Source organism: Caloenas nicobarica, chromosome 35, assembly GCF_036013445.1.
Source record: "Caloenas nicobarica isolate bCalNic1 chromosome 35, bCalNic1.hap1, whole genome shotgun sequence".
Taxonomy (NCBI): Eukaryota; Metazoa; Chordata; class Aves; order Columbiformes; family Columbidae; genus Caloenas; species Caloenas nicobarica.
The window spans coordinates 1,209,355-1,230,740 of record NC_088279.1 but is presented as its reverse complement, the minus strand read 5'-3'; the positions used below and the strand labels follow the sequence as shown (position 1 = coordinate 1,230,740).

Genomic DNA, 21,386 nt, shown 5'->3' with positions numbered 1-21,386 from the left:
TCTGAGCTGGGCTGAGCTGGAAGGGGCTGCAAAACAGCTCATCGGGAGGAGGCGATGGAGGAAGGTGCCATGTGTGTGGCACCGGGGATGAACTGACACCCTCAGTTTGGTATCTGGACCTGTGCTGGGCTTGCACATGGACTGAGCCCCAGCTCAGAGCACAAATTGCTGCTCCCAGCCCTGGGTGCCAAATGCTGTTCCTGCTCTCTCCTCCCCGGCGTGACCCGAGTGGACGACTGCCCTGCCTGCTCCTGCCTTGGGGTTGGGGAACTCTGGGTGAAAAGGAAAAACAGACTCCTGCAGTTATGGGATCTCTTAAGTGTCCTGGGATTGCTTTGCTAATCACTCTGTAACGTTTCCTGGGCTATGAACTCCATACGTGCCCAGAGAGGCGAATAAGTCCATGAATCAACTTTCCAATTAAGGTTTCCTTCTTACAAAAAACCACACTTCCATTTTCTCATGGGCAACAGACTGAAAGACAGAAGCTGAAGCAGCATCTGCCTCTTGTGAAAACAGGTAACAACAGATGGTTCCATTCAGTTGATCCTTAGTTGCTTCCTGCACAGGAAAACTGTACATTGCTTCAATCTTTCGTGTATAGGATGGGCCTTTGCTGATGTTCCTGTGTAGGCAGCAAGTATGTGGATGTCAGGATTTCTGCAGATTTGTGACTGAGTTTTCCTGTTTTCTCTAGTAAGGAAAATCTTGCTGTGTACTCCTGAAGTCTCCCATGATCTCTTGGGTCGAGAGAAGGACGGGGAGCTCCAGTTAGGTCAGGGAGGACCAGTCAGCATCACAGGCAAAGCAGACTGGTACTCGACTTGGTGAAAATTAGTGGAATTTATTGACAGATGAAACTGGCACCTCTTCCCGATCTTTGGGCAGATCACCGTGCACCCTGAACCGATACAGGCAGGTGTGGTCCGGGTGGCCCCAGTTGCTCAGCACTTGCAGCCTGATGTAATTCACGACCCCAGGGAGCTCGTTCTGCAATGACAAAAAGAAATGAGTCGCCTTTTCCTCTCTGGCACGTGACCACTGACAGAGTAGTGCTGCGGCGATGGCTTTGTTCAACAGCTTCCTTCCTGCTGCCCTGCCAGGGCTTTTGACCTGTCGTAGTCAAGACGTTCTTATCCTGCTCTACCTCATTGGGCCATGAGAACAGCAAAGGAAGAAGCAGCTACCAGATGCCTCAGCAAATACACTGGACAGTCCTTGCCTGCTTTGGGGCACAGGCTTCCACAGTCAGAAGACTCAGTGCTGGTGTTAGTATAATGTCTCGTTGCCTTCTCTCGAAAGCCACAGAAGCAGAATGGCCTCCCTGTCACTACTCACTGCCAGCACCAACAGAATCCTCAGCAAGCCCAGTATTTCTGGTCTTTAACTGGCAGACCAGCAGTCATGCATCCTACCGGATGTGGTTGCTGGTGTCCACTTGGGGTCCAGACAGTCAAGCTGATTCCAGTTCCAACTGTGGCGTTTCTAAGCACTGAAGTTTAAACCCAAAATGAAAGAGGAGACCGGCAGTCCAGGTATGCGCCACCAGGAAGTTAAAGCAGAAGAAGGGCCAGTGTGGCACATGCTCAAGGACAGGGCTGCCTGTAGCCCTTTGGCAGGGAAGCCTCTCCCCATCCAGCCGCATTTCTCCTCCTCTCCTACAGTTCTCCTCCCTCTTTGTCCCCATACCTCCAGCTGGAAGGTCTGACTGGGATTCAGCGCTGCCAGGAAGGTGAACTGTCCCAGGAATATTCCCTGCTCCTCGTGTTCTTCCTTGAAGCCCTACAGAAAGACAGGGGTGGAGCAAACAAGAGTGTCTGGTATCACCATGGCAAGACTGAAGTTCAGACGGTGAATTACGGGGTTATTTCAACTACATAGTCCAAGCATGATGAGCACAAGGAAAGACGAGGAGAAGCTGCAGGTGGGCAGCATGTCACACTTGTCTAGTCAATGAGTCCAGGCTGCCAGTCAGAAAAGGAGCAGACACTCCCCTGAGAGGGAGGTAACCTGAGGATCACAAATGCCACTGGGATTGGAAGCCAAGAAGGTCTAGGACCATGCACTGTGCCAGCTCCTTTTCCCTGTGGCTCCTGAAGAAGCATCTTGCCCCAGAAGCTTCTTTTTGAGTGGTACATTGAATTAAAGCGGAATACAGTGGAGTTGCTTCATTCCCAAGGAGCCTGTTTCTTCTGAGAGACACGAGGAAGCTTCAGGCCACTGGACTCTTTGACCCATCTTCACTCCCTGCTTAGAAATACTGTGCAGCCCACTGCCCCCCACTCCAGAGAAATCACTCACGTAGACAGCAAAGTCCTTTGGAGCTCCAGACAGACTTTCTCCATGGAACGCTGTCCCCGAGACATGGTCCATGGTGACTGCCCTGGGAATGACTGGCACAGACAGCTTGATGAACACGTGTCCCTGACTTCCTGGGAAGGGCCAGCAGTTACCAGGATGATTTTCTGGCTGAAAGGACAAGAGGAAACTACATTGACATGGAGAAGGTTGCCCTGGCTCTCATTCCTGCCATGAGCATCCGAGGATTAAGAATTCATTAGGTCAATCAATTCCGCTCTGAACCACAGCCAGGGCCTTCACTCAGACCCTGTGGGTACCGAACAGAGCAGCAGTTGTGCTTCTCCCGGTCCAGAGCCCTCACTAGGAAAAAGGAAGGGACGGTGAGGATGAAAGGCCCCTGCCCAGAGCAGGTGGCAGCTACTGGCCCCCCTAGATATACCCTTCTTGTCAGGGGAAGCCCTCGCTCCCTCTCATCCACTGCCACCTCCTTCCCCTGGCACCAGCCAGCTCTTCAGGTTGCGCAGGCAGCTCAGGAGCAGGGCCAGGACGGCTTGAGAGCCCAACGTGGGGCCCTCCAGCAGTGCAGGCTCTCAGCGCCCGCTGGGGCTCACTAAGAGCACATCCCAGAGCTCTGCAGGCACCTCTGCCCTTCTCCTTCCGTGCTGTGCTGACACTTTGCACAGCGACTGGGCAGACACAGACTGCAGGAGCAGCCTGGCCTGCTAGAAGCTCCCGCGCAGAACCTGGGGCACTCTGGGAGAGGAAATACTCAGCAGGGAGACACAGGAGGAGAGCAGGTCCATGCGAGAAGGGGGCAGGAAAAGAAGCTTTGAGGAGCAAAGACAGAATGGAGAGCAACTCTCAGCAGCATTTCTGGTTCATTCTCCCGACCTTTGTTTTACTGCTTCTTGGTGCTCCTACCTCCAGAATAAGCTCAGGGGACCTCATGTAATCCATGACCGGCAGGGAATACAAGAACACCTTTGCTCTGGCAGTCTGGAGGGACGGAGAGGTCCTGGAACGAATGACAGCAGCCCCTGGAAATTAAAACATGAGCATGATCATCAGGCAGCGTCAGGAGGAATATTACACTCTTGACTTGGAAAAGGCTTCTCAGTTGTCCTCCATGTCCTCCAGTGGGTTCCCCTCTTTCTTACTGGCACAGCCGCTCTGGGACACGTAGCAAGGTGTCATTAAACTGTCGTATGGGGCCGTGGAAAAAGACAAGAATGTGAACCAGCCTTTCAGTTCTTCCCATGGGGCCCGGCCTGTTACAGGCTCTGTCAGTGGGGGCGTTTTTAGGGCACGAATTGACCCTTGACTTCTCGTCCCTTCTCTACTGCCCCTGGGCACGTTCCAATGCCCATCTTGTCAATCTGGACAGGGAGTGCTTTGGAACTGGTTTGTATGTACAATGTCACGGCACCTGCTGATTTCAGGGCGTAGTCAGGCATCGGAACCTGGATTTCTTCCAGCTTCTCCAGAGCTTGATTGATGATCTCCTGAACAGCCTGGGAAGGAACAGAAAGGCGTGCGCCACTTGGAAGGAAAAGGAACGGGGCAAGCAGCTCCCCTGCAAGGCCAGCCAAGGTGAATGGGGACAAGGCCCGTTTCAGATGAAAGGAACGCCCAAATTGCATGGAAGCCTCCCAAGTTTGCTGTGCTGTGATATACGGGTATCAGAAAGTGGGGGGCTGCGCACTCTAGTTCTCTGAATGCTGAAGTTGCGGGAAGGGGCTTTTCCTGTGAAAAGGCCCCAGGCCAGGGAGCAAGGACAGAAAAGCCTTCAGGGCATGAGTTAGGACTGGCTTAACCCTGGACCTCCGAGACCATTGTTTCTTGCCAGTCCTCCCTTGAGGAGGACCTGAGATCTGGACGCAGAGGAAGGTACGACTCAGACAGCTGTCATTCCCGTAACGCTCTCTCTTCCCCATAATGAAGTGTTGAGCAACAGGAAAAAGAAGTGTGGCCATGACAGCGCTTGTTCCAGCAGCACCAGCCTGTTGGCCGTGACAGGAAATGGAGTAGGATATGTGCCGGAGGGAGGATCAAACCCCGGAGTAGATCCTTCTGCCTTGTGCCCTTACCCATCCGGTAAAGCCTGGGAACTCTGCCTGCTTCATGCCTTCCTGGACAGCCCGCTCCGCGACATCCTTTGCGCTCCAGCGCAGGTGATAAAGCTGTTCCTGGAGCTTAAGGAGCTGGTCAGGCAGGGGCAGGGTTACGCTCAGGTCTTCTCCTAAGTCTGCTGCGGTTCTCCAAAGGGTTAAGGCGCCAAGTTGTCCCACGTGGTAAACACCTGTCAGACACGCACCAGAGCTTAGAACTTGGGCTAAGGCTGGGTTATGCCTCGGGCTGCCCACTCCCCTCTCTGTGTCTCTCCCAAGTGCCTTAGTTGTCTCTCCTCTTGTGGCCATTGTGGTGTATGGGCTCTGCAACAGATGGACATTCCCTGCTCTGGACTGTGCTACCTGTCCTGCAGAAGATTCTCAACCCCTTGGGGCAGGAGAGTTCAGCCATGGCCCCTCCCTCACCTGAAGAGAACTGGCTTAGCCCTCCTGGGGAAGGCAAGTCACCCCTTCCTCACCCCCACACCCGTACTGCTGGAGCAGGGACTCGCACAGCTCTCTAGGGGACTTTCTGCTCTTAGCTGAGCTCCTCTGGTCACAGCAGGGGAAGTGGAACAGGACAGGATGGAGCCCTGAGTAACTCCTAAAGCAACATCCTCAGGTCAGAGCTCTGCAGAGACTCACCGAAAGAGAATAAGCCAAGAAGCAGCACCAGGGTCGTCGCCTTCAGTGCCTTCATCTTCCTGCAGAGCAGCAAGGAGGAAAAGGATGGTGAAACTGGCGGTTCCCGTGCAGATCAGCAGCAGACTGGAGAGCAGCAGCAGGGACTGCAGCCCTTGAGCTTTGCGTTCCTGGCATGTGCATTGGCTTGGTCCTGCACCAGCTCGAGTCACTGCTGGGCTTGTCACCAGCTGCCCCAGTGGGGGATTTGTCATGGCAGCGATTGTTTCGTTAGGGACAAAGGGCTCAAGATTGATTCCAGACTCAGAGCAGCAGTTGCAACAAGAGCTATGGCCACACTTCATGTCTGTGGGGCTGGAGAGGGTTTCTTGGAAATGGAAGGGACACAAGGAACGCCTGTTTCTCCAGCCCACCATCCGATCGGCACTTGTGCTGATGCTGTTCTCCACCCCTCCCAAGAGAAGGTTCAGCCTGTGCCCCTACAGTGCAACAGCTGCCAGGTGGGGGCTGTGTGTCTCCCCTCTCGCAGCCGGGTTCTCTCTGGCCCTTCTCTTGGCATAACTGCAGACAAATGCAGACTGGGGAAAGAGGGAGGGAGGGCTGAATGTCAGTGCGTGCTGGCAAGCAACAGGCAACCAAGGAAGTGCCAGAGAAACGCTCTGGTGGCTGGGCCCTACTGCCCTGAGCCTGATCTGCCATGACACAGCACACACCGCTCTGCAAGCTGGAAATGCCTCCTGCTTGTTCCAGGAGGCTCTCAAAAAGCTCACAGCATACACTCATCAGGAATAAACAATCCCCTTTTGTTCTCCTGGACAACTCCTTGCACCCCTCAGAGAATCTTGAGCCCCTTTCCTAAGGCAGAGCCCTGGTGAGGAGCTGACCAGGTTTGCAAAGGAAACTCCTCTGTCAGGAACACAAGTCAAATCCACGGCCAACAGAGGACACGCTGCTGTCCTTCTGGTCCCAGTGGAGAGGAAAACCAAGCAGGCTCGGGGACATAACCCACCCTGCAGAGCACAATACAGGACTGTGCTGAGCTCTCACAATTCCTACAGCAGGCTATATCTGCGCCACTCTCTTGGACTCTGTCTGTCCAATCCAAAATGGACCTGTCCCTCATTTTGCAAAGATCAAAGGCTCTCTGGGCCTCACACTTGCATTCATGAAGAGACTGAAAGGCGGCTGTTGCCTTCCACCAGCTCCAGACCGAACTCTCATGCTACCCTTGTCTTCCTCTCCTGTCCACCCTCCACCCACCCCAGCTGACGAGGTGGAAAACGCACCTGGGGAAAGGGGAGGAGGATTTTTCAAACATACCCGTTCAAACGTTCAACCTTCTCTGTGTGTCGCTTGGTACCTGCTGAGGTGCAGGTAACAAGCATCTCGCTTGCTCAGGAGCGAGCCAAAAACTCTGCGATCTCAGTTCCCTCAAGATCGAGAGTGACAAAGGCGCAGGGAGACCCCTGGTCTTATACCCTGCTGTGCCCACCTCAGCGCTGATGCTGCTTTGTGACATCAACGGCAGTGGGTGACGTCACAACGGAAAAGGCTGCGCCACGTTTGGAGGCAAAGTCCAACCTGAGAGGTGCGGGTCTTGCAGTTCTCTCTGCAGGGGAAGAAATTCTTTCACCACAGAAAGACGGGAAAGGTACAGGAACATGTTACTCTCAGAAAACAGACTCTGTTAACCACTCTTCCTCTTGCTTACCAAAGTTCAGACGGTGTTCGAAAACAACCACCAAAAAGCATCATCGCTAAGGCAGAGATGTTCTCAGCTGATTCGCATCCACTGACATCTGGAAAACAGCACAAGGTCTCTTGTTCCTCAGGGCAGAGCACGTAGATTGGACTTGCAGCTGCAAAGAAAACCATATTCAGCCAGTTTGGTTCCATTCGGGCACATCAGGACAGGTTCAGTTCACGTAACCACTGCCATAACTACACCCGGCTCTGCTGTCTGCAGAAGGAGACCAGCTCCTAAATGACCCCCAGCCCTGCGGACACAGATCTTCCCCAGGGCAGTGCTCAGGAAATACCAGAGCACAGGGACACCTGGTCATTCAGGTTAAACTGCTGGGGAGGACAGAGGTAAATCAGACCAGAGAGAAGACAGAAGAGGCGAGAGAGAAAGAAACACATGGGGAAAAGGCTGGAGAGATGGAGAGATCCAGACAAAGTGGGACGAGGAGCCGTGACAAGACAGGGAGGAAGAAAGAGGAGAATCGAGGAATAGGAAAGAGGAAAGGGGGATGGGGAGCAGTAGAAGAAGGAAAGCTGGGTAGAGAATGAAAGGGACAAGGAGGGGTGAGTACAGACGGAGAAAAGGAAGGACAGAGAGCAGAACAAAGGGACTGAGAAATAAAGCAAAGGTAAGATGGGGATGAAGAGATTGACAAAGGGAAAAAACCCACAGTGAGCTGGAGGAAAAGGAGGGTTGAGGAGCTGGAAAGGGGAAGAGTGGAAAAATAAAAGGCAGAGCCATCTGGACAGGGGTCTATTGCCAGAAGCAACGGGACAGGCAGCGGGGCAAGAATAAAGACAGAAAAGATGGGGACAGGGAGCAGGACAAAGGGACAGTGAGAGGATGAAAGATGGAAGGAACAGGATACAGGTGGAGAAAGAAGCAGCAGTTACAGTAGGGTTAAGGGAAGGAGAAAGGGAAAGAGAAAAAAGGAAAAGGAAAAGGAAAAGGAAAAGGAAAGAAAAATTGATAGGAAGAAGGACATGGGAGAGACAAAGAGAGAAGAAAAGGGAGCAGGACATGGATTGTCAGAGAAACACAGGGCAGGGAGACACAGAGAGCGAAAAAAGGTTCAGGGAGGCAGGGAAAGACGCCCCAATTGCACCCCAGTTCCTGCACCCTGCAAACCCAAATCCTGCACCCCTAAATTATTCTTCCCAAACTCCTCACTCCAAACCATGCACCCCAGTTCCTGCACCCTGCAAACCCAAATCCTGCACCCCTAAATTATTCTTCCCAAACTCCTCACTCCAAACCATGCACCCCAGTTCCTGCACCCTGCAAACCCAAATCCTGCACCCCTAAATTATTCTTCCCAAACTCCTCACTCCAAACCCTGCACCCCAATTCCTGCACCCTGCAAACCCAAATCCTGCACCCCTAAATTATTCTTCCCAAACCATGCACCCCAGTTCCTGCACCCTGCAAACCCAAATCCTGCACCCCTAAATTATTCTTCCCAAACTCCTCACTCCAAACCCTGCACCCCAGTTCCTGCACCCTGCAAACCCAAATCCTGCACCCCTAAATTATTCTTCCCAAACTCCTCACTCCAAACCCTGCACCCCAGTTCCTGCACCCTGCAAACCCAAATCCTGCACCCCTAAATTATTCTTCCCAAACCATGCACCCCAGTTCCTGCACCCTGCAAACCCAAATCCTGCACCCCTAAATTATTCTTCCCAAACCATGCACCCCAGTTCCTGCACCCTGCAAACCCAAATCCTGCACCCCTAAATTATTCTTCCCAAACCATGCACCCCAGTTCCTGCACCCTGCAAACCCAAATCCTGCACCCCTAAATTATTCTTCCCAAACTCCTCACTCCAAACCCTGCACCCCAGTTCCTGCACCCTGCAAACCCAAATCCTGCACCCCTAAATTATTCCTCCCAAACTCCTCACTCCAAACCCTGCACCCCAGTTCCTGCACCCTGCAAACCCAAATCCTGCACCCCTAAATTATTCTTCCCAAACTCCTCACTCCAAACCCTGCACCCCAGTTCCTGCACCCTGCAAACCCAAATCCTGCACCCCTAAATTATTCTTCCCAAACTCCTCACGCCAAGCCCTGCACCCCAGTTCCTGCACCCTGCAAACCCAAATCCTGCACCCCTAAATTATTCCTCCCAAACTCCTCACTCCAAACCCTGCACCCCAAATCCCTCGTGCAACGGACAGAGCGGGAGCGCGGGGAACGGCACAAGCGGCAGCAGCTCGTCCTGTACTGCTTCCAGTTGCACCAGGTGAGGCTCTGCCTGGAAATTGGAAACTTTTCTTCAGAGAAAGGGCCGTCGGGCACTGGAACAGGCTGCCCAGGGCAGTGGTGGAGTCCCCATCCCTGGAGATGCTTCCCCACGACGTCCCGAGGGACATGGGGCAGTGCCAGGGGGGTTACGCTTGGACTCGATCTTCAAGGTGTTTTGCAACCAAAGTGATTCTCGGAGTGTGTCACGCAGTCATAGGCACCTAGGACAGGTGAGGATTGGCCCCCGGACGGGGGGATCAGCCCCGGAGCCTCCCTGGGACACCGGTGTCTTGAGGTTTGCCTTAGCGTCACGCCAGGGCGCCCCAGCGTAATTTCGGGGCGGTCCTGCCGTTAACCCCAGCATCACGCCCGAGGTTCGATGCGCGACCCAAGGACCACGACGGGGATGTCCCGGCGACCTCCCAGAGTTGAGCACAACATGATGACTGTGAGTTTTCCCACAGAATTCATTTCTCTCAGCTTACCTAGCCGTACCGGGAAAACCGCTAAGCCTGCGATCTGAAAGAGAAATGCAGCAAAGCGTGCCGCGCGGAGAAGGAACGGCAGAGCATCTGTTCACAACCTTGTCTGTGATTTACGGTTGAACGCAAACGCGTTGGTGCTCGTGGGAGACGAAACACTTCGTCTAAACTTGTAATTGCGCACACTGGTGCAAGCGGTTGTACATACACACAGGCCTCGGTGCGGGGCTTTCAGAAGCGTGTTTGTAGGCACGTGTGAATCCGTGCTGCTGGCCGAACACGTATCGTTCACCCACACACGCGCAGGTGCATTTTAACCACGTGGTTTTGCCCGCACACAGGTACCGCCGTCCCTAAGCGACCACGTAGGCGCACGTGCCCGCACGGACAAGGACGGGCCGCTTTGCCTCCGCGCGAGCACGCAGATTTATACGCCGACGTCTGTGCACTCACAGGCACACGAACTTGCCTATACGCAGTCACATCACCACCAGCTTTTTAATACAGGCTTGTGGGGGACTACGGTGGGCCCGCGGATTCCTTGACGGCGGGCATGGGAACAGAGATCAGCCTGGAAGATATTAAGGCTTACCCATGAGAAAGATGTGAAGGGGTATCCGGAGATATTAAGGTGTACCCGTGAGAGAGAAGGGAGTAGAAGAGTAGCATTGATGACAGCAAATTAGCCAAGGAGATGTTACTGCTGTAACTCGTAACCGATAGTGAAGAGACACATGAACGGGCAAAACTGTATAAAAACGCACTTCTTGCAATAAATGGCATCTACTGCTTTCATCCTGGAAGAACTTGGTCCGTGTCGTTTGTCCGTCTCGGCCGCGACATGGGCTCTGCTGCTTTTGGAAATTTTTCACATGCAATACATCTGTCCTGAGTTGCTTAAGCCTAAGGTTAGGACGGCGTTAGTTATTTCGCATTCTTTGTTGCTCCCCAGCGTCCTTTTACAGGTACCGCAGCCTCTTTCTGGGGCGCTTCCGAGGGGTTTTTCGTGTGTCACCGACCGACCTCTCCACGTCGGCAGCTCTTGACGGGAATGCAACAAGTGCGCACAGAAGTGATTGAAGAGCTTCCTTCTTAGAATACATCTATGAATTACTAGTAAAATATAAGCTAAGCACTCTGCTTCTAAACAATTTATCACTTCGTCTTCTGTCTCCCTCTTGTCAGGCAGAAGGATCTTAAACTTGCCTACATGCAGTCACATCACCACCAGCTTTTTAAGTCAGGTTCCGCTGGTTTGGGAAATTTTTCAGGCACGCTTCCGAAGGCTGCGCACCCAAAGATTTTATGTGTGTATCTGTGCGTCGTCGTGAGCTTATACGGACGGACTTTTGCTCACAGAAGCAGGAACGTGTTTGCATTCCACCCTTTATCGCGGGTAAGGGTGTGAACATACACGGCGCTGTTCTTCCTATCTACGGCATATTGTGTTGCATTTCTCTTGCAGATCGAACATTTAGCAGTTTTCTTTGCAGGACTAGGTATGTCGAGAGCAACACGTCGCGTAGGAATCCTCGCAGCTTGCTTTCATCAGTGTTGGGGCATACTGCTCTCCCTTCTCTGTGTCCACGTGCACGCATCGGATTCCTCACCGAAACACACGCAGAAGCATTTCCACAACCACGCATATATATGTGCAAAAACTACCACCTGCACGCCTACGCAGCTACAGAAAAGCACATACCTGTCCACACACTGATATATGATGTTGCCAAATGGGTCATTTAGCGAAAGAAGAGCAGGGCCTGATATCAGGCAAAAATCGTCTCTGAAGGATCTTGGGCTACTTCCTGCCAGCAAGGAAAAGCTTCCATCCTCAGCACCTCTTCTTCCTCTTTATTTCTCCTTTAGACCACACTCTGTGCGTTGTTCTTTCCCTCACAACCGCCTGGAACGTGCCTGCGCTCCCCTCCGTTGCAACCGCTCTCATCGGCACTTCTGCGATACCGTCGGCAGGAGCTTCGCACACAGAGTCCCCATTAGAGAGAACGCTGCAGCAGCGTAGAGCAGTTCCAACACTCACACGTGTGTGACCGGCAGATCTGGAGTGGGGAAAGGATCAGGATGCTGTGAAAACTCTTGTCCGTGCCGTCTCTCCTTGGAGTACGGAGGGCTAGGGAAGACAGCCATAGCAAGGGCTCTTCGCCTGCTTGATTTCCTGCACTTCTTGATCTCAGGATAGGAGCTGCTATGGATGGGGATCGGTTTATTCTCTGTGTGCGCACGAGGCAGGTTTGTGTGACCGTGGGATTTTGTGGCTCGGTCTATATGTGTAGGAAATACTACGCATATAACGGTGCGTGATCACAACCGGGCGTGTGTGTTCACGAAGGTCGTTCGGCTTGATTTGTGATTGCAAATACGGAATGCGTATGAAACCTTCTAAGCATAGAGGCGTATGTATAGTATGTAGAGGAGCGTGCGCCACGATTATACGTGTATATGGCCAAAGGATTGCGTGTGCACACCCGATTCCTTATATCACTTAGGTGGGATTTCAGAGTTTCATCATTCTGCACCTTGACATCCTTACCTTCCCTCCAGGGGCCGGGGGTCAGGTGGACCGCAGGCTGGATCCTTGGTCTCTATTTGTTCAGAAAAGTGAAAAACAGGCCTTACCTCACCGGCGTCGATCGTAGCCTGTAGCTGCTCTTGTTTCCGTTAAGTAAAGGCTGCCTTATGGCCCCGCTGCTTCCTTCAGAAATGCTAAAACTTCATCTACGGATAGAAGACGCCCGTCCTAACCCCTGCTAGATAACCTGAGCATCAGTCCTAGGAAGAGAGATTATATCAGCGACTTGTTATACGGCGGTACAAGCCAAAAAACAACGCTCCATCTTCTTTGCAGTCAGGGATCACCCCGGAGCGCCCCCACCGCCCTTAGCAAATCCCCTGGACCCCCACTGGAAATGACAGCACCTGCGCTCTATCGCGTCTGCAATGGGACCGAGTACGGATTTAAACTTCGTTTTTCTAGGGCGTAGATAGAAAATGAAACCAAATAATTATACTGTTATTAAAACTGTGTATTGAAATGTCCTGTTAAAAAAATTAAGACGCTATTGCGTTACACTAAATTTCTAGCGAGACCACAGACGCTACCTGACTTCCACCAGGAGTACATTCTGGGTAGGACTGAACAACAAAGCGCAATTAGATTCCATAAGAATCTCTTCTGAAAAATAACCCGGGGCTTGCTTTGCCTCCCCAGGACTCCAAAGGTCTCCCCAGGATCCCCCTCATCTTCCAGGGCTCCCCGGACCCTCCCCAGGGCTCCCCAAGACGTGTCTTGGTTCCTCAGGGCTCCCCATTCCTCCCCAGGGCTCCCCAAAATGTGTCTGGGCTCCCCAGAGCTCCCCCTTCTTCCCCATTTCTCCCCCATCTCCACAGCCACCAAAACCCCCCAAAAGAGACCACAAGACCCCTCGAAAGTGACCCCAAAACAAGCCCCAAAGTCACAGGAAAACCCACCCAAACCTCCCCAAAAGAGACGCCAAAACTCACCAACAAAGACCCCCCAAACCTGCCCAAATTCTTCTGGGGGCTTTTTGCTTCTTTTTTTTGTTGTTGTTGTTGTTGTTTGCTTTTTGGCTTTTTGCTTCGTTTTTTCGTTTCCTTTGCTTTTGCTGGTTTTGGCTGGAGGATGCGGCAGGGTGAGCATGTCCCCTTCTTCCCACCTCCCTCACCTGCTGGGACCCAGCGCAGCCGGGACTCGAACCCGCAACCCCTGGTTGATCAAGGCCCCGTAGGCACCTGCTGGGACCCAGCGCAGCCGGGACTCGAACCCACAACCCCTGGTTGATCAAGGCCCCGTAGGCACCTGCTGGGACCCAGCGCAGCCGGGACTCGAACCCGCAACCCCCAGGGTCCCATGGGCACCTGCTACAGATTGGACTCGAACCCGCAACCCCTGGTTGATCAGAGGCCCGTAGGCACCTGCCGGGACCCAGCGCAGCCGGGACTCGAACCCGCAACCCCCAGGGTCCCATGGGCACCTGCTACAGATTGGACTCGAACCCGCAACCCCTGGTTGATCAGGGGCCCGTAGGCACCTGCCGGGACTCAGTGCAGCCGGGACTTGAATCACCGCAGGGCACAAGGGCAGCATTTATAGCAACGGGGTTCAAAAGAAACCCCAAAATGTCTTTTTTTTTTTCCTTTGTATTTTCCCCCCTCTTTAAGTGAAAATAAAGATATTCGGTGTTTTCAGCACCAGCAGTGGAGGTGGGGAGGAAACAGCTCCAAAAATATCCCTAAACCCTCCCAGATTTACCCCAAATCCTGCTGGGGGGGGGTGGAAAAACCCCTCCCGGTGTCACCATCTGCCCAGTTCCCTCCCCCACCAGCCCTTTCCCCTCTTTTTATCCCAATTGGTTGGGACAAAATTTCATCATTTCATTCCTTCTGTTTCATAACTTGCCTCGCTCTGAAAAGAGGCTTTTCCTCCCAAAAATAACACTGAGCAGGACGGTTGTCATCCCCCAAACCCCTCGCTGTCAAATCAGGGAGCTGTAAAGACCCATATAGATCTGTATGGACCCATATAGACCCACAGAGGTTTGTATAGACCCATATAGACTCATATAGATCTGTACGGACCCATATAGACCCATTTACATCCACATAGACCCCTAGAGGTTCGTACAGACCCATATAGACCCACAGAGGTTTGTATAGACCCATATAGACTCATATAGATCTGTACGGACCCATAAAGACCCATTTACATCCACATAGACCCATAGAGGTTCGTACAGACCCATACAGACCCACAGAGGTTTGTATAGACCCATATAGATCTGTACGGACCCATATAGACCCACAGAGATTTGTATAGACCCATATAGACTCATATAGATCTGTACGGACCCATATAGACCCATAGAGATTCGTACAGACCCATATAGACTCATATAGATCTGTACAGATCCATATAGACCCACAGAGATTTGTATAGACCCATATAGACTCATATAGATCTGTACGGATCCATATAGACCCACAGAGGTTTGTATAGACCCATATAGATCTGTACAGACCCATATATACCCATTTACATCCACATAGACCCACAGAGATTCATACAGACCCATATAGACTCATATAGATCTGTACGGACCCATATAGACCCACAGAGGTTTGTATAGACCCATATAGACTCATATAGATCTGTACGGACCCATATAGACCCATTTACATCCACATAGACCCCTAGAGGTTCGTACAGACCCATATAGACCCACAGAGGTTTGTATAGACCCATATAGATCTGTACGGACCCATATAGACCCATTTACATCCACACAGACCCCTAGAGGTTCGTACAGACCCATATAGACCCACAGAGGTTTGTATAGACCCATATAGACTCATATAGATCTGTACGGACCCATATAGACCCATAGAGATTCGTACAGACCCATATAGACTCATATAGATCTGTACAGACCCATATAGACCCACAGAGGTATGTATAGACCCATATAGACTCATACAGATCTGTACGGACCCATATAGACCCATTTACATCCACACAGACCCCTAGAGGTTCGTACAGACCCATATAGACCCACAGAGGTTTGTATAGACCCATATAGACTCATATAGATCTGTACGGACCCATATATACCCATTTACATCCACATAGACCCGTAGAGGTTCGTACAGACCCATATAGGTTCATATAGACCCATATGGGTCAGTTCATGGCCTGTAGCGCCTATGACATCGAGCTGAACATACAGACAAGGCCCCTATAGCGCAATATAGGGCCTGAGGGAGCTGCCGGACAGGCAGAGCGGTGAAAGAAACCTGAATTTTGGGGCGTTTTTAGTGGCTTTTTTTTCCTTTTATTCCGGAAAATAACTCCTCCGCTCGGCGCCGCGTGCCGAATCCTCCCCGTCAAAGCCACAGCAAAAACCAAAAAAAATGACCAAAAAAAAAGGGGGAACCCCCTTTCCCCAACAAAACCAACCCCGCTAACTCCAGCTGGGGTCGTACCCGTCCCAGTCCGAGGGCGGCGCCAGGAAGACGCGGCGTCCCCGGTAGACGAAGCTGACGATGCCGCGGTAGCCGGCGCGGGGGACGCCGGATTTCAGGTCGTCCATGAGCCCCAGGGCCTTGGCCATGGCCTTGAAGGCGTCGCGGCCGCGGTACTGCAGCCGCACGGGCCCCGGCTCGCGCCGCCGGCCGCCCCGCAGCTCCTCCACCCGCACCTCGGGCGCAGCGTACACCTCGGCCAGGAACCGGCGCTCGTACTCCTCCTTTTTGAGGTAAGAAAGGTCCAGTTGGGTGAAAGGCACGAAGCGGTCGTTGAGTTTGATGAATTTCAGGTACTGGTCGAAAAACTGCCCGTGGCTGACGCCTTTGCGGCCGAACGTCATGGTGCGGGAGACCTCGGGGCGGACGCAGGCGCGGCCGCGGCGCTGCTCCGGCTGCCGCATCCAGTCGTCCCAAAACGCCGGCGGCCACTTGGGCTCCAGCTCGTCCCAAAGCTCATCGAGAAGCAACCAGCCCAAACCGGGGAAAAAATCCGTGCGGTAAAGCAGCTCGGCTTGTCCCACGTCCACCATCTGCTCCTTGCCGTTGTCGTTCCAGGCGGACACGCACCAGAGGCTGCGGTCGGCGAGGAGCAGCGGAAACGCCGCTTGGAAATACTCGAAGAAATCCGGCGCGACCTCCAAATCGTCCTCGACCACGATGGCCGCGCGGTAGCGGAAGGTGCGGAAAACCTGTCCCAGTGCCCAGCGGTAATGCCGGGCGATTTTGTAGTAACCCTGGAACTTTCGGTGCTCGGGCGGCACCGCGATGTCGCCGAGGTCGGGCTGGCGGATGTGGGCGACAGCGTCGCCGTAGGACGCGATGACGCGGGCGGTCTCGGCGTGGCCGCAGTCCTGGCTGACGATGACGGGGAAGCGCTGGGCGGACGGCCGGTACCGCAGCAGCTTGTCCAGGCACCGGCGCACAGTGCTGCGGTCGCACGCCAGCACCAACACCGGCAGCACCGGCCCCGCCGCCTCCGTCACCGGCGGAGACGCCGGTTTGGGGGTGACCGGGACCCCGCGGCGCTGTCCCCACAGCCCGCGGTAGCGCTGGATTTGCCGCAGAAGCTCTTTCTGCCGCTCCAGCTCGTTTTCGGCATCTTGCGCCAGGCGAATCACCTCGGCCGTTAAGCGGGAGGAGGAGGAGGAGGAGGAGGAGGAAGGGGGGGCCGGGCGGCTCCAGAGGAAGAGGAGGAGGAGGTTCCAGGCGAGGAAGAGCGCGGCCCCCCACACCGCCCAGCCGCTCTTCTTCAGCATCCTTCAGCGCTCAGTCCCGCGCCATGGACCTGGGGGGCGGAACGTGCAAAATTAGGGGGGGGGGGTTAAACCAGGGGGAACCCCCCGAAACGGGGCTGGAGGCCCCACGCTCGCGGCGCCCGAAAAACCCAGAGAAGCGCTCAAAATTTCCCCAGGACGAGAGAAAATTCCACCCCCCCCCCGCCCCGCAACGGGGAGAGGAAGCGAAACCGCCCCGGGGCGTCGGCAACGTGGCACCGAGGAGATTAAAAAAAGACGTTAAATAAGGGGAAAAAAAGCAAATAAACTCCAAAGGCAAACGCGGGGGTGGGGGCAGAGTCCGCTCCTGCTAAATATTAACCCGGGGGGGGTGGCTCCTGCCGGGATTTGCCACCGTGGAGGTGCCGGGGGGGGGAAGTGAGGGCAGTTTCTGAGTGAAAAACGAGGATAAATAAAATAAAATAAAATATGAAAGTTGGGCAGTAAAGTCCCGTTTTCAGCGAGTTTTTACTCACCCGGAGCCCGGCCCGGCTCCTGCCGGCGGAGATGTCAGCGAGGGCAGGAAGAGGGAGGGGGGAAAAAAGGGAATTGAGAGAAAAAAGTAGAAAAAAAATAAGGAAGATGGAAAAAAAAACCCAACAAATCACACCACAACAACGGAGAAAATAAAGAGGGAGAAAGAAAGCGGTTGGTCAAGGCTGGGGAGGGAGCGGCGAGAGGCTCAAGGGTTAACGCAGCCGCGGCCACGCTGGCGGGCGGAAAAAGGGAATTAAAAGGAAAAAAACACCCGGAAAAGGGGTATTCAGACGTAAAAAAAGGGGAAAAAAGGGGAGTAGAGCGGGAAGAAGGGGGTGAGCCCGGTGCGGGGGGAAGGGGCGAAGGCAAAAAGTGCCGGGAAAGCTGCGATTTCCCCCTTCCCGGCCCCAAAACACTCGTCTGGCCCCAGAAAAGCTGCCGGAGAAGGGGAAAAAAGGATTAAAAAAGGTGAAAAAAAAAAAGTGAATTTGGGGGATTTCGCGCTGCCGAGTTGGGTCTTTGCAGAGGAACACGTGGGGGTTGAGCCCGTTACCTGGGGCTGGAAGCGGCTCAGCCTCGCGGCAGCCAAAACCAGCCCAAAACGGCAGAGTTTGGGCTCAGAACGAGGGGGTTTGCCCCAAAAGGCGGGGGGTTTGCCCCAAAAGGCGGGTTTGGCCGCAGCTTCGCCCGGCGCTTCGCGGCGCGAGGCGCTGAGTAAGCAGAGCTGGGATTTTCCCTGCCCTCGGTTTCGCACCGAGCGACCGATAATTAAATCCAATTAAATCCCCGAGCGCCCCCCAACCCCCCCCCGCCGCCCCCTCCATTTTTCTCCCCTCGGGAGTTTTTAGGGGTGAAACCCCCCCAAATCTGGAGAGTCGGGGCGGGGGGGGAGATTTTAAGCTCCTCTCCCTCGTACGGGGTCCCCCACAGACCCCAAAATCTCCGGATTTCGGGCAAACCCCCTGGGGGTTCAAACCCTCAGACTCACCTGGTTTTGGGGCTCGGTCCCGGGGGAGGGGGGTCGCTGGGGTTCCCCCCTCCCCCCTGTTTCCCAGACCCCCCCGGGGGTCCCCCAGAATTGGGGGAGTTGAGGTCGCGGCTTCTCCCCCGTCGGAGCCTCCTCGCAGTTGGGGGGCAGGGGGGGTCAGGCCATGGCGGGGGCTGCGTCCGTCTGTCTGTCCGCTGTCCTGAGACTCAGCCCCCCCTCGGCCATGGCTTCTTGGGTTTTTTTTTGGGGGGGTGCCTCTGGAGAGCTCTAAAAAAGAGGGAGGAAAAGGTTAAAACGCCCCAAATTCCCCGCCTTAGTGGACGGAGGAGACCCCAGGGATGGGGCGGCCCCCCCAAAACCCCTGTGGGGACGGGGGATTGTCCCCCCCGACCCCTAATGGGGACCGAGGACCCCCCCAGACCCTATAGGGGTGTCCCCTATAGAAGCCCCCACAGCCCTATAGGGAACACAGGAGCCCCCCCCCCCCAGCCCCTAAAGGGGACAGGGGACTCCCCCCGCCCCCCATCTCCCCCCATGGAGCCCCCCCAGCCCCACATCGGCCTCCCCGGCCCGTCCTGACACCCCCACCGCTGACACCGGAGGCCCCACCGAGCCGCCCCCTCACCCCTGGAGGCCACAGGACGGGGCTCCCCGGCCGCAAGGGACACGGAGAACCCAACGAGAACCCACGGGGAGCCCCCGGAGAACCCACGGGGAGCCCCCGGGCCCGCTCCCGGCCGCCCCCCCCCGGTACCAGCGGCAGCGTCCGCCACTTCCGCCCCGCCGCGCCGGAAGCGACGCCATGGCAACGGCGAGGCCCCGCCCCCGACCCCGCCCCTTTCCTGGCGGGCCGCGCCCCAGGCCAATCGCGGCTCTCCAACACGAGGCCACACCCTCCCTCACCGCTGGCCACGCCCCCTCACCGCCGGCCGCGCCCCCTCGCAGCCGGCCACGCCCCCTCGCAGCCGGCCACGCCCCCTCGCAGCCGGCCACGCCCCCTCGCAGATGGCCGCGCCTCCGCCGCTGGCCACGCCCCCTCGCGGCTGGCCACGCCCCCTCACCGCCGGCCACGCCCCCCGCGGCCTTCCCGAATCAATTAACGGCCGCTTAATCAACCCCTGGGGGCCCTTCCCTCATTAACTAACACCGTCTTGACCAGTCCCTCCCCGGAGACCCCCGCTAGTTCATTAGCCAAGGCCCAGGCTTTCCGTTAATTAACCCCTCGCTCCGCGAGCCTGGAGGGGGGGGGGGCGGAGCTGGAGGAGTGACGCGCCGGAAGAGGCGGGGCTAGAGGGTCCGCGCGCGCGGCGGCCGCTCTGGTGGTCGGACTCGTCTCCTCCGGGAGGTCGGGGCGGGGGGGATGTGCGGAGGGTTTGGGGGGGTCATTGGGGGGATGTGGGGGGCATGGGGGGGTCGGGGGGTCATTGGGGGTCATTGGGGGGCAATGAGGGGATTGGGGGGCTGGGGGTGATGGGGGGCAATGGGGAGCAGTGGGGGGGTCATTGGGGGGCTGGGGGATGTGGGGGAATGGGGGGCATGGGGGGTCATTGGGGGGCTGGGGGTGATGGGGGGTCAGGGGGTCATTGGGGGGCAATGAGGGGATTGGGGGGCTGGGGGGAAATGGGGGGCATGGGGGGGTCGGGGGGTCATTGGGGGGCTGGGGGTCATGGGGGTGATGGGGGGTCATTGGGGGCTGGGGGATGTGGGGGGCATGGGGGTGATGGGGGGCAGTGGGGAGCAGTGGGGGGGTCATTGGGGGGGCTGGGGAATGTGGGGAAATGGGGGGCATGGGGGGTCATTGGGGGCTGGGGGGCAATGGGGGGATTGGGGGGGCAAATGGGGGGCGGGGGTGATGGGGGGTCAGGGGGTCATTGGGGGGCTGGGGGGCAATGAAGGATTTGGGGGGCTGGGGGATGTGGGGGGCATGGGGGTGATGGGGGGCAATGGGGAGCAGTGGGGGGGTCATTGGGGGGCTGGGGAATGTGGGGAAATGGGGGGCATGGGGGGTCATTGGGGGGCAATGGGGGGATTGGGGGGCTGGGGGGAAATGGGGGGCATGGGGGTGATGGGGGGTCAGGGGGTCATTGGGGGGCAATGGGGGGCATGGGGATGATGGGGGGGTCGGGGGGTCACTGGGGGGCATGGGGGGGTCATTGGGGGGCTGGAGGATGTGGGGAAACAGGGGGCATGGGGGGTGATGGGGGCAATGGGGAGCAGTGGGGGGGTCATTGGGGGGCAATGGGGAGCAGTGGGGGGGTCACGGGGCGGGGGGGGTCAATCGCACCAGACAACGAGGGGGTGCAGGGGAGGTGGGGCACGCCTCCCCTGACCCCCCAATTCCCCTCCACCCCCCCCCCCCCCAGCCATGGCGCTGCCCCCCCCCTCCTGCTTCCAGTCCCCCCTGGATTTCTGCCCCGACTGCGGGTCCGTCCTGCCCCCCCCGGCCCCCCCAGCACCGTCCGCTGCCCCCGCTGCGACTTCGCCCTCCAGGTCTCCGGTCAGTACGGGGTGGGGGCGGGGGGGGCTCCCGGACGCCTGGGTCCCTTGTAGGACCCCCCCCCGCCCTGCTCCCCATTTATTTCTTGCCTGCAGATTTCGAGGGGAAAACCGTCCGCAGCACCATCGAGTTCAACCGGCCCCCCCCCCACGGGGGGGGCGGGCGGGGGCCCGATCCTGCGCCCCACGTCGATGGGCCGCTGGTGAGGGGGGGGGCACACACACACCCCCCCCCCCCATAAGAAGGAAACCCCCCCCAAAATGAGATTACCCCCCCCACCATAAGTCTCCTTGGGACCAGGATATTTGGGGGTTACCCCCCCCCCCCAATCAGATTTAACCCCCCCATCCCTGAGCTGGGGGGGGGTTTAAGCTTCCCCAGAGTGGGGGGGTGACCCTGTTATTTTGGGGGGGGTGACGCTGTGATTTGGGGGGTGACCCTGTGATTTTGGGGGGGTGCATTTGGGGGGGTGACCCTGTGATTTGGGGGGGTGACCCTGTGATTTTGGGGGGGGGTGATGCTGTGATTTGGGGGGTGACCCTGTGATTTGGGGGGGTTGACGCTGT

General features: G+C 56.1%; 2 protein-coding genes across 4 annotated transcripts; one reads left to right on the top strand and one right to left on the bottom strand.

Annotated features, from left to right (window-relative positions):
• Nucleotides 1-15,383: 15,383 nt before the first annotated feature.
• Nucleotides 15,384-19,136, bottom strand: MGAT1 (alpha-1,3-mannosyl-glycoprotein 2-beta-N-acetylglucosaminyltransferase). 3 transcript variants are annotated; one of them, XM_065654754.1, is made up of 4 exons: nt 19,078-19,136; nt 18,324-18,590; nt 17,335-17,353; nt 15,384-16,869 (listed from the first exon to the last, which is right to left on the bottom strand). In XM_065654754.1, the coding sequence occupies exon 4, from the start codon at nt 16,838-16,840 to the stop codon at nt 15,521-15,523; it is 1,320 nt and encodes a 439-aa protein (XP_065510826.1). In that variant the 5' UTR covers nt 16,841-16,869; nt 17,335-17,353; nt 18,324-18,590; nt 19,078-19,136; the 3' UTR covers nt 15,384-15,520. The 3 variants fall into 3 exon arrangements, with proteins under 3 accessions (XP_065510826.1, XP_065510827.1, XP_065510828.1); XM_065654755.1 differs by lacking the exon at nt 19,078-19,136 and adding an exon at nt 18,949-19,067; XM_065654756.1 differs by lacking the exon at nt 17,335-17,353.
• A 489-nt stretch (nt 19,137-19,625) lies between these two features.
• On the top strand, nt 19,626-21,159 carry LOC136000859 (uncharacterized). Its single transcript, XM_065654861.1, has 3 exons — nt 19,626-19,668; nt 20,687-20,820; nt 20,916-21,159. The coding sequence occupies exons 2-3, from the start codon at nt 20,689-20,691 to the stop codon at nt 21,024-21,026; spliced, it is 243 nt and encodes an 80-aa protein (XP_065510933.1). The 5' UTR covers nt 19,626-19,668; nt 20,687-20,688; the 3' UTR covers nt 21,027-21,159.
• Nucleotides 21,160-21,386: the final 227 nt, after the last annotated feature.

Coding starts and splice junctions, on each gene's coding strand:
- MGAT1 (XM_065654754.1), bottom strand. CDS start 16,840: ATGCTGAAGAAGAGCGGCTGGGCGGTGTGGGGGGCCGCGCTCTTCCTC.
- LOC136000859 (XM_065654861.1), top strand. CDS start 20,689: ATGGCGCTGCCCCCCCCCTCCTGCTTCCAGTCCCCCCTGGATTTCTGC. Junction 20,821..20,915: donor CTTCGCCCTCCAGGTCTCCG/GTCAGTACGGGG, acceptor TCTTGCCTGCAG/ATTTCGAGGGGAAAACCGTC.